General features: G+C 38.0%; 1 protein-coding gene across 1 annotated transcript in view; it reads left to right on the top strand.

Moving 5' to 3' along the window:
- TPR (translocated promoter region, nuclear basket protein) overlaps nt 1-12,934 on the top strand; it is a 78,806-nt gene that overhangs the window by 5,465 nt on the left and 60,407 nt on the right. Inside the window, exons 2-3 of the mRNA XM_036912546.2 lie at nt 9,508-9,612; nt 11,402-11,475. Of these exons, the coding sequence (XP_036768441.2) occupies nt 9,508-9,612; nt 11,402-11,475 (179 nt within the window). The remainder of the gene's footprint in view (nt 1-9,507; nt 9,613-11,401; nt 11,476-12,934) is intronic.

Genomic DNA, 12,934 nt, shown 5'->3' with positions numbered 1-12,934 from the left:
AAACCGAAAGTTTCTGTGATGACTGCCCTTGTACTGTTCACCATGTAACTTATTCAATATGTAAGAATTTGTTCTCCATGTAAGAACTTGTTCGTTATGCTTCAGAAGATTGGAGACTGACGAAAATTAGGCTTGGGGTAGATTAATGATTGTGCATTGAGCATTGACCCCCCTATACAGAATTTTATTGTTGTTAACAACCATTTAATCGATAAATATGAGAGATGCCCTCACAAAATATATATATGTACACACTTCCAATTGTAAAATAAATAAGTAACCGGGATGTAATGTATAGCACAAGGAATATAGTCAAAATATTGTAACAACTTGGTATGGTGATAGCTGGTACCTAGAATTATCATGTATATAAATGTTGAATCACTGTGTTGTACACCTGAAACTAATGTAATACTGTGTGTCAACTACCCTTCAATAAAAAATAATTATCTAAAAAAAAAATTAAAAAATAAATAAATAAAGGCTGCTTCAGAACAGGCACCAGCCCTAGGCCTGCCAGATACAAAAAAGCCCTTCAGTCTCCTCATACATGAAAAAAAAGTAGCCCCCATAGTTCTCACATAAACTGTTAGGCCCTGGCAGCGGCCAGTTGCATACCTTGTTAGAAAAAAAAAACCAAAAAACTAAACCCGATTGAGGCAGGATGGCCACCCTGCCTCAGGACACTGTCAGCCACAGTTCTATTCATTAAAAAAGCAGATACACTTACTCTGGGACAAAAAAATAAATGTCAAGGTCCCCCATACTGTTGTGTCCCTCTGAAACACACAGGGACACCGATTGCTCTCCAACTCTCAACTGGTACAATACAAAAACTCAAGGTTGTCTGGCTCCCAGAAGAAGTAGCAATTCTGCATTACAAAGAACACCAAAAGGAAGACAACCCTATAACACAAGGGAACCAGCTGGCAGATAAGACAGCCAAAACAGCGGCCAATACAAACAAACAAACCTCCATCCCTCACCATGGCCCTAACGCGCCCAGTGGAGGCCCCTTCATCCAAGTACACTGAAAAAGGGTAGGACTGGACCATGGCTGAAGGAGCCACCCTAACTAAAAAAAAAAAAAAAAAAAATGATGGACGCTGCCTGATAGATAAATCTTTGTCCCACCTGCAACCGGAAGGCATCTAGTCAGCAAATACCATCAGCTCACCCACCCAAGAAAAACTGCATTAGAAGCCTTCCTCAAAAAGCAATACTAACCTGCCTTTGTCGCAAATGCAGTACAGATTAACTAAATCTCTCAACCTTACCTAGAAACTCCACACTGCATACAGGCCACAAAGATCAGGGAAAGTAGAGTGAATGAACCACACCCTCAGAAGAACCCTAGCTAAATTTTGCCAGGAAACTGGCCTCCTGTGGCCAGACCTACTGCCCCTGGCTCTCCTGCATGCTCGCTGCACACCTGGGACTCAAGGCTTTTTCCCTTTTGAATTAGTATACAGACACCCTCCCCCGTGTCTAGGAAGCCTCCCAGGGAACCTACACCAGGTAGAAAATAAGGGAATAAGAGAATGGCTCCAAGCCTTAAGAGCCACCCTGAATAAGCTGCAGCAATATACCATAGAAAGAACCCTGATCTCCTTAGGGACCCCAGTACATTCCTTCCAGGCTGGGGACTCAGTCTGGGTCAAAAATTGAAAAAGGGACCCCCTCAAAACTCAGTGAACTGGCCCCCACATTGTTGTTCTTATCACTCCTACTGCCCTTAAAGTTACAGGCATCACTCCATGAGTCCATCATTCCACAGTAAAAAGAGCCCATACTCTGGACAAAGAAATACATCAGTAGAAGGCCTAGCCAGGCGTCCAGATCCTCTCCACCTCCGCATCTGATGATTACCCTCTGACTAATGAACACCTGCATGCCGCGGATCCTGGCCCTCGCCAGAGTAGAATCTCTCATCCTGGGCATTAAACTCTGCTACTGCCCCCTCTGACTAAACTGTTCTTCAAAAAGTTGCCCTTTCTATTGTCTATTGGGTAATCGTTAATTTAAGTTGTGATTACTTGTCTCTCCTAGCTGAACTCAAGTCTCAGCCTGCATTTCCAAAGTACCTCTCTATAATGTTACTTCTGTCAAATTAACTGTACAAAGCTATAAAGTGCATGATCATCACCCAAGGGAGCCACCCTCAGTGGCCCTACACCTTTAACACCTGTCCTCTCACACTCAAATAAGCCAGCCTGAGTGTAATGCTCAGCTGCATAAGAATGAAGTAAGATTGAGAAAAGCTGGGTATTTTTTGTTAAGCACAGGTTTATCAGGAGTCTGAAGGACTCATTTCAACTTGTACACACAAGGCCCATACAGACAAATGCATAAAACTGTAATCATTTATATTCTTCACAAAGTACTCAGGACTTTAACAAAAAGTCACAAGGAAAAAACTACTAGCTCAAAGGAATTAGAAGTATAAATGCAAGCCATTATAACCCTATCATAAGCCAAAAAGATGATGCCCCCTAAAATGAAGTGTTTAAAGGGGCATCAGAGGGGGAAGTGATAAGGGAAATATTCAACACAGCCATCAAGGTCAGCAAACCGCTTTTTTCCTCCAGCTGGCAAAGCACCCCTAGCTCCCTCCTCCCCTCTCCAGGCTCTTTTGCCCTGCACATGCCGAAATGCCACATATCAAAATAATATAAATAGCTCCCCTTGCTTGTACATAGGGCTCGGACCTTGGCAGATTACCCCCCTCTGGGCCTGCCAGTGTAAAATAAACCTCAAAACTCCAAGACCTCAAGTGCCACTTGGTTCTTCCGTTAGTGATCTAGTCCACGTTTTCCAGTATTTTCCATAACAATAGTACACTTCATTCTTTTTTTAATTTATTTTCATTTTTTATTAAGGTACCATTGATACACCCTCTTATGAAGGTTTTACAAGGAAAACAATGTGGTTACTACATTCACCTTTACTGTCGAGTCCCTCCACATACCCCATTGCAGTCACTGTCCATCAATGTAGTAAGATGCCACAGAGTCCCTACGTGTCTTCTCTGTGCTACACTGTCTTCCCTGAGATGCCACACACATGTGCACTAATCATGATGCCCCACAATTCCCTCCCCATCCCCTTTCATAACCACTAGTTCCTTGGAGTCTGTGAGTCCCCTGCTGATTGGTTCCTTCAGTTTTGCTTCCTTGTTACACACAAATGAGGGAAATCACTTGGTATTTGTCTTTCTCCGCCTGACTTATTTCACTGAGCATAATACCCTCTAGCTCCATCCATGTTGTTGCAAATGGTAGGATTTGTTTCTTATGGCTGGATAGTGTTCCATTGTGTATATGTACCACTTCCTTATCCATTCATCTACTGATGGGCACTCAGGTTGCTTCCCTATCTTGGCTATTGTAAATAGTGCTGCAGTAAACATAGGGGTGCATATGTCCTTCTGAATCTGAGAACTTGTTTTCTTTGGGTAGATTCCTAGGAGTAGAATTACTGGGTCAAATGATATTTCTATTTTTAGTTTTTTGAGGAACCCCATATTGCTTTCCACAGTGATTAAACTAGTTTACATTCCTACCAGCAGTGTAGAGGGTTCCGCTTTCTCCGTATCCTCACCAGCGTTTGTTGTTGCTATTCTTTTTCATGCTGGCCATCCTAACTGGTGTGAGGTGATATCTCCTTGTGGTTTTAATTTGCATTTCCCTGATAATTAGCAATGTGGAGCATCTTTTCATGTGCCTGTTGGCCATCTGAATTTCTTCTTTGGAGAATTGTCTGTTCATATCCTCCACCCATTTTTTAATTGGGTTATTTGCCTTTTGGGTGTTGAGGCATGTGAATTCTTTATATATTTTGGATGTTAACACCTTGTCAGATACGTCATTTACAAATATATTCTCCCATACTGTAGGATGCCTTTTTGTTCTGCTGATGGTGTCCTTTGCTGTACAGAAGCTTTTTAGCATGATGTAGTCCCATTTGTTCATTTTTTATTTTGTTTCTCTTGCCCGAGGATATGTGTTCAGGAAAAAGATGCTCTTGTTTATATTCAAGAAATGTTTGCCTATGTTGTCTTATTAGAGTTTTATGGTTGCATGACTTACATTCAGGTCTTTGATGCATTTTGAGTTTACTGTTGTGTATGGGGTTAGACAATAATCCACTTTCATTCTCTTGCATGTAGCTGTCCAGTTTTGCCAACACCAGTTGTTGAAGAGGCTGTCATTTTCCCATTGTATATCCATGGCTTCTTTATTGTATATTAATTGACCATTTATGCTTGGGTTTATATCAGGGCTCTCTAGTCTGTTCCACTGGTCGATGGGTCTGTTCTTGTGCCAGTACCAAATTGTTTTGATTACTGTGGCTTTGTAGTAGAGCTTGAGGTTGGGAAGCATAATCCCCCCAGCTTTATTCTTCCTTCTCAGGATTGCTTTGGCTATTTGGGGTCTTTTGTCATTGCATATGAATTTTAGAACTATTTGCTCTACTTTGTTGAATAATGCTGTTGGTATTTTGATAGGGATTGCATTGAATCTGTAGATTGCTTTAGGCACGATGACCATTTTGACAATATTAATTCTTCCGGTCCATGAGCACAGGATGTGTTTCCATTTATTGATATCTTCTTTAATTTCCCTCATGAGTGCCTTGTAGTTTTCAGGGTATAGGTCTTTCACTTCCTTCATTAGATTTATTCCTAGGTATTTTATGCTTTTTGATGCAATTGTGAATGGAATTGTTCTCCTGGTTTCTCTTTTCTGCTAGCTCGTCATTAGTGTATAGGAATGCAACAGATTTCTGTGTATTAATTTTGTATCCTGTGACTTTGCTGAATTCAAGTATTAGATCTCGTAGTTTTGGAGTGGATTCTTTAGGGTTTTTTATGTACAGTGACATGTCATTTGCAAACAGCGACAGTTTAACTTCTTCCTTGCCAATCTGGATGCCTTTTATTTCTTTGTGTTGTCTGATTGCCATGGCTAGGACCTCCAGAAATATGTTGAATAAAAGTGGGGAGAGTGGGCAACCTTGTCTTGTCCCCGATCTTAAAGGAAAAGCTTTCAGCTTCTCCCTGTTAAGTATGATGTTCGCTGTGGGTTTGTCATATATGGCCTTTATTATGTTGAGGTACTTGCCCTCTATACCAGTTTTGTTGAGATTTTTTTTATCATGAATGGATGCTGAATTTTATCAAATGCTTTTTCAGAATCTATGGAGATGATCATGTGGTTTTTGTCCTTTTTGTTGATGTGGTGGACAATGGTGATGGATTTTCGTATGTTGTATCAACCTTGCATACCTGGAATAAATCCTACTTGATCATGATGGATGATCTTTTTGATGTATTTTTGAATTTGGTTTGCTAATATTTTGTTGAGTATTTTTGCATCTATGTTCATGAGAGATATTGGTCTGTAATTTTCTTTTTTTGTGGTGTCTGCCTGTTTTTGGTATTAGAGTGATGCTGGCCACGTAGATTGAGTTTGGGAGTCCTCCTCTTCTACTTTTTGGAAAACTTTACTGAAGATGGGTATTAGGTCTTCACTAAATGTGTGATAAAATTCAGCAGTGAAACCATCTGGTCCAGAGATTTTGTTCTTAGGTACCCTTTTGATTACCAGTTCAATTTTGTCTATTCAGATTTTCTGTTTCTTCCTGGGTCAGCCTTGGAAGGTTGTATTTTTCTAGAAAGTTGTCCATTTCTTGTAGGTTATCCAGTTTATTAGCATATAATTTTTCATAGTATTCTTTCATAATTCTTTGAATTTCTGTGTTGTCTGTAGTGATTTTTCATTTCTCATTTCTGATTCTGTTTATGTGTGTAGACTGTCTTTTTCTCTTGATAAGTCTGACTAGGGGGTTTATCTATTTTGTTTATTTTCTCGAAGGACCAGCTCCTGCTTTCATTGATTCTTTCTATTGTTTTATTCTTCTCGATTTTATATAATTCTTGTCTAATCTTTATTATGTCCCTCCTACTGACATTGGGCCTCATTTGTTCTTCTTTTTCTAGTTTCGTTAATTGTGAGTTTAGACTGTTCTTTTGGGATTGTTCTTCTTTCCTAAGGTAGGCCTGGATTGCAATATACTTCCTTCTTAGCATGGCCTTTGCTGTGTCCCACAGATTTTTACAGTGTTTAATTATTGTTGTCATTTGTCTCCATATATTGCTTGATCTCTGTTATTATTTGGTCATTGATCCACTGATTATTTAGGAGCATGTTGTTATGGCTCCATATGTTTGTGGGCTTTTTCATTATCTTTGCGTAATTTATTTCTAATTGCATCCCTTTGTGGTCTGAGAAGCTGGTTGGAACAATTTTAATCCTTTTAATTTACAGAGGCTTTTTTTTGGCCTAGTATATGATCTATTCTTGAAAATCTTCCATGTGCACTTTGTATCCTGTTGCTTTTGGATGGAGTGTTCTGTAGATGTCCATTAGGTCCATCTGTTCTAATGTGTTGTTCAATGCCTCTGTCTCCTTACTTATTTTCTGTATGGTTGATCTGTCCTTTGGAGGGAGTGGTGTGTTGAAGTCTGCTAAAATGAATGCATTGCATTCTATTTCCCCCTTTAATTCTGTTAGTATTTGTTTCACAATATGTAGTTGATCCTGTGTTGGGTGCATAGATATTTATAATGGTTATATCCTCTTGTTGGAATGACCCCTTTATCATTATGTAATGTTCTTCTTTGTCTCGTTACTTTCTTTGTTTTGAAGTCTATTTTGTCTGATAAAAGTACTGCAGTTCCTGCTTTTTTTCCCTATTAGTTGCATGAAATATCTTTTTCCATCTCTATACTTTTGGTCAGTGTATGTCTTTGGGTTTCAAGTGAGTCTCTTGTATGCCACATATAGATGGGTCTTGCTTTTTTATTCATTCAGTGACTATGTCTTTTGTTTGGTGCATTCAGACCATTTACATTTAGGGTGATTATCAATAGATATGTACTTATTGCCATGGCATGCTTAGATTTGTGGTTATAAAGGTTCAAGGGTAATTCCCTTACTATCTAAGTCTAATTTAACTCACACAACCTAAAGGTTTTTTTTTTTCTCCTCCATTCTTTATATATTGGGTATCATATTCTGTACTCTTTGTCTATCCCTTGACTGACTTTGGGGTTAGTTGATTTGATTTAGTGTCTGCTTAGTAATTAATTGTTCTACTTCCTTTACTGTGGTTTTATTTCCTCTGGTGACAGCTATTTAACCTTAAGAACAGTTCCATCTATAGCAGTCCCTCCAAAATACACTGTAGAGGTGGTTTGTGGGAAGTAAATTCTCTCAGCTTTTGCTTATCTGGAAATTGTTTAATCCCTCCTTCAAATTTAAATGGTAATCTTGCCGCATAGAGTATTCTTGGTTCGAGGCCCTTCTGCTTCATTGCATTAAATACATCATGCCACTCCCTTCTGGCCTGTAAGGTTTCTGCTGAGAAGTCTGATGTTAGCCTGATGGGCTTTCCTTTGTATGGGATCTTATTTCTCTCTCTGGCTGCTTTTAATAGTCTGTCCTTATCCTTAATTATTATATGTCTTGGTGTTGTCCTCCTTGGGTCCCTTGTGTTGGGAGATCTCTCCCTTTTTCTCTCTGTTTTTCTCTCTCTTCTTCTGGTACCCCTATAATAAAATACTGTTCCATTTGGATTGGTCACACAGTTCTCTCAGTATTCTTTCATTCCTAGAGATCCTTTTTTTTCTCTGTGCCTCAGCTTCTTTGTATTCTGCTTCCCTAGTCTCTATTTCATTTATCATCTCCTCCATAGTATCTAATCTGCTTTTAATGCCCTCCATTGTGCTCTTCAACAATTGGATCTCCATCCTAAATTCATTCCTGAGTTCTTGAATATTTTTCTGTACCTCCATGAGCATATTTATGATTTTTATTTTGAAATCTCTTTGAGGAAGTTTTATTAATTCAGTCTCACTCGGTCCTTTCTCTGGTGTTGAGATTTTGTTTTGAACCAGGTTCCTTTGATGTTTTGTATTTGTATGTGGTGCCCTCTAGTGCCCAGAAGCTCTACTCTCCAGAGCTGCTCAGCCCCTGGAGCGATGTCAGGGCTTACAGGGGAGCAGCGCTGGTGCCTCAGGAGAGGAAAGAGCTCTTTCCTGCTTCTCGGCTGCTGTGCCTGTCTCCAGTGTCAGAACCAGTGGGCTGAGCACAAAGATGTAAGCCGCTGTGTTTCGCATTTGTAGCTGCCATAGGCGGGGCCTCCCTCTGGCTGGCCTGACACCAGTGCGGGGACTGCCATTTTGTGAGCCAGTGCCAGCAGGCCAGGAGGAAGGTGCAGCAGGCTGTGTACCACAGTGGGAGGCTTTGGAACTGAATAGCCAGCCAGGGGGATGGAGTGCCTGAAGCTCCTGAAAGTTCCCAACCTGCTGGGCAGAGTGTGCCCGGACAATTTTGTCCACCTATCCTTTCTTCTGAGCAGCAAGCTCTGTGCAATCCTTGCTCCTTTAGTAGCCCTCTTGCTGTTAGGAAGTCTCTCAGACTTATTTTGTCCCAGAGCAGCTCGATGTGGATCCCTGTTTTCTACAAATGGCTGGAATCTCAGTCTCTCCAAGTATTCTGTCTTAGCTTTCCAACCCCACTAATCTCCAGAGCACCATGCAATGTAGGTTCATGCTCCCAAAGCAGATCTCCAGGCCTGGGTGTTCAGCAGTTGTAGGCTTCCACCCCCTCCCTGCTCTGTTTTTCTTTCTCCTGTGGGTGTGCTGGGCTGAGGGAAGGGCTTGGGTCCCATCGGATCAAGGCTTTGGTATGTTACCCTGTTACATGAGGTCTGCGCTTTTCTCCAGGTGTATGCAGTCTGGCACAGCCTTCTTTCCTGTTGCTCTTTTAGGATTAGTTGTATTAACTGTATTTTCGTGTTGTATGTGGTTTTGGGAGGTGTTCTCTGTCTCACCTCTCATGCCACCATCTTTAATCCTCGCCAGCACACTTCATTCTGGTCATTAGTGTGCATGATAAATATTGAATGTCTTGTGTGTACCTGAAACTGTGCTAAACAGTACAAACAGTCCCTGTGAGAAGTTAACACTGACTTTTACATAAATTTATGAATTTTATACTTTTCGGTACTATTGTGGCTATTTTAACACAAACATTTTAAAGCAGAGTAGTCCTTTATCTAAATTTTTTCTCCATTTCATGAGGTTTTTTTTTTTTTAGTTTGCTTTATGCTAAGAAGCCTCCTGATGTGTGGGGAAATTACTAAGATAAGACATCGCCTGCTTTGAAAAAGTTCGTAACCTTGTGGGATAAACAGACAATTTGTAAAAACCCCTTGAGGTGTTATGTTCTTTTGTCAGATACATATAAGTCAGTTGAAAATGTTAAACTCTTTTTCAGGGCTTGCTCTAGTTATCTTTACTCAGTTTCTCTTATTTAGAGTACAATTCCAATACTATGTTTTAAGTATTTAAATCAAGGTAATTTTTTAGGAAGTAGCAATGTTAACAATATGTGTACATATGTGTTTGATTTTATTTTTTTCCTCAATGCTCTTCTTTAGAACAACAGTACTTTGAGATAGAGAAGAGGCTGTCCCACAGTCAGGAGAGACTTGTGAATGAAACCCGAGAGTGCCAAAGTTTACGGCTTGAGCTAGAGAAGCTCAGTAAGTGTTCGGTTACATCTTTCTCCTATGATAATATTTTTATTTTTACCTCAGTGGTAAAGACTTATAAGAACCTGGGGTTTATTGATCAGGAAGCCTGGGTTGTAATTCTGCCTGCTTAAAAGCTCTTTTGCTATATGTAAATCATAACAGTATCTGATAGTTGTTTATAGTCTAGAACCACATACCCATCTACTTATACAGCTGTGCGGGTCAAAGGAGGTGTTTGAAAGCATTTTGAAAAGGCTAAATCTTTATGAGACTGAAAAATTAGAGTGACCTATTTTGTATTGTTGAAAAATTAAAATTATTTCCATTATATATGTTCTAAGCCTCATTATAAATATTTATGAATCTCAGGATGATACATCCTCTTTGTATTTTATTTTTATTTCTATCTAGTTTTTGTGAAAGATTAGTAGTAACTTCCTTCTTAGTTAGTTTTCTTATATCAAGACCAAGTAAGTACACAAGAATTTTTTTAAACGTCCTGACATTTCTTGGGGGAATGATGTACATTACATGCTTTGTTTGTGATAGAAGAAAGCAGATGTCAGGAAAGAGCTTTGTAGAGCAAGGGCAAGATATTTGTTATTAGATATAGCTGGATTTTAGTTAGGGAACACAGGAAGCTAAGAGAATGGTTAAAACATCAGCCTTTCTTAGCAGGGCCCGTGCCCATCAGCTATTTGTTTGGGTCATAACTTTTTCAGCAAATTTTGGCACACCTTATTTTTATAACATAACAATTATGTGGAACGGTGTGTATGCCTGTGTAATGAGGACATATACTTATTGACTAACTAGGTCCGGTTTCTGCCTTGGCATAGTAAAAAGGCCTGTGGAGCTGTGGTGCTAAAAAATTTCAGGAAAATGACTGTTTACAGCTTCTTTTTCAAAATGTGGAAAAGGGAGGGAGAGAAGGGGAAGGTGGGAATAAACTTAAGACAGACATCTGGTATGCCTTCCTAGGATATACAGTTATGCTTGTATTTTTTAGTTTATCATTCAGATCTGTAAGTTTGGGATGCAATACATAACATTAAAGCAAAACAGAAAATTTCGACTAATATAGCAGAGTTTTTTTCTTTTAATGAGCCAGTTTAAAATGAATTTAAGATTGGAAGTATAATACTATATTTGCATATTAAATTGCTAGGACATAATCTAAATGTGTTTTAGTGGAAGAAAGTTCCAGAAAGCATAAGCTCTTGCTAATTAATCTGCATGTGTTCAGAAGAAAAGCTGCATAAGGGGGTAGTCCATTATGAGTGGAGATTATGGGATTGATAATTCAATATCAAGCATAATTTTTTTTCTGTATGTTAAAAGCTCTCTTTATAGTGACAGATATCCTAAATCAAAATAATATGTTATTGTTATTTGCTCTGTTTACATTTTATGCAGTTTGTTATTTACTCTCTTGATCTTGTCTCTTTCTATTCATTTTTTTAAATTTATAATTATTGTTCACTGTTTTTAATGGTTGACTTAGAAGATGTCATTGGAAAAAAAAGGAAAATGATCATTGTTTTTTTTTTCATATAAACGTTGACCAGAATGATCACAAATGTGATTTTGGAGACAGGATGGTATATTTAAAAATCTGGGGTAGAAATATAGTTCATTTGGATTATTCATGAATTTGGAGTGCAGTGTTTGTACAACTCAGCCTTTCTGAGACTCAGTTTCTCAATTTTAAAAACGTGTATGGGTAGCAGTTGGGTAAAGATTGTCCTTGCAAGTCTTAGGCTTATGTGTCTATGTTCATAAAATTCCTTTCATCCAGACAGTCAACTGAAGGCACTAACTGAAAAAAACAAAGAGCTTGAAGTTTCTCACGATCGCAGTGCTGCCCTTCAGGTAAAGGTTATTCCTATGAATAAAAATAATTGTAAACATGACACTTGAGGAAGTTTTCTATTCTGATTGTGCTTATTAGTCATTTAGTCAACAGGAAGATGAAACATGTTGTATTAGAAGCTACTAACAAAAACATACATGTAAATTCCTTAATTGGACCTTTTTATATTTTACTGATTGGGGATTCCTTTTACTCATTAGAATATATTGGCAGTTGATTTTTTTAAAACTTGCTTTTAACTCTTTAGTTCTTAAGTTGTGATTTCTTTAAAAATTCCCATTTGGGGATTCCTTTTACTCATTAGAATATATTGGCAGTTGATTTTTTTAAAACTTGCTTTTAACTCTTTAGTTCTGTTCTTAAGTTGTGATTTCTTTAAAAATTCCCATTATAATTTAAGTGCCACAGAACTCTAAGTAGGGTAGACATTCATAGATCCATCTATCCATCTACCCACTCACTCACTCATCTATCTACCTTCCTTCCTTTTAAAAATTGCCTATGTAATGCTTAACTATTGCCTAGCTATTATGTCAAGTATTGTGAGACAGTTGAAGATATGGGCAAATCCACATTAGAAGTGATTTCCTTAGAGTAGTGAAAAGAAAAGCAGATTGAATATAAACACGAGGATTGCTGACCAGTTTGTTTAATGAAGTGGTCATACCCAGTGATTCGTCAACCAGATAAACTTGATAGACTCTTGCCATTGCCTTTTTAAAATTTGCATTTGATTTGAGATTAAAAGATAATTGATATATAAAAGCTACTTTTAATGGGAAAGAGTGATAGACTTTACCCAATAGAAATTTTAAATTCTCTACATGAAAAAAATGCAAATAAACCATTGAAAGTATTTTTCCAAAAAAGTGACTATATCCTTAATACATGACTACATTCAAATTATAAGGAAAATCATTCAAAGGGTAAATGGGCAAAGGAATTTTAAAACCAAATAAAACAGGAAACTATACAAATGACCAATGGCAATATGAAATGTTGCTCTACTTCACTTGTAACCAGAAAAATGCATATGAAACAACAGTAATCATTTGTCACCTTTCAGTGTTAATGTTGATTTCTTTCTCTTTCTCTTTTTTTAAATAATCTTCACTTCTGGCTGGCTTGAGGTTGGCAGTATGACTCAGAAGAAAAGCATTGCCATTTGCCATTGTCTTGCTGCAAAGCAGTTTGACAAACTATATTAAGGGTTTTAAGAAATTTCATTTCTAGGAATCTTTCTTGAGAAATAATTTGAACCAAGGTGTAAATATTCACTGAAATTTTACTTAATGACAGCAAAAAATTGGAAGTCTGTTTAAGTAATTAGGACCTTTCCAAGTGATAAAAAGTGACGTGGGAAATTTTTCATGAGATTGGGAAAAATAATTTTTAAAAATCCAAAATATGTATAGAAGCAACTAGATTATGGGTAAGTTTTAAAATTTTTGGTATGTA

Source organism: Manis pentadactyla, chromosome 9, assembly GCF_030020395.1.
Source record: "Manis pentadactyla isolate mManPen7 chromosome 9, mManPen7.hap1, whole genome shotgun sequence".
NCBI classification, from domain to species: domain Eukaryota; kingdom Metazoa; phylum Chordata; class Mammalia; order Pholidota; family Manidae; genus Manis; species Manis pentadactyla.
The sequence above is the reverse complement of the archived record's forward strand: the minus strand, read 5'-3'. Positions and strand labels throughout refer to the sequence as shown.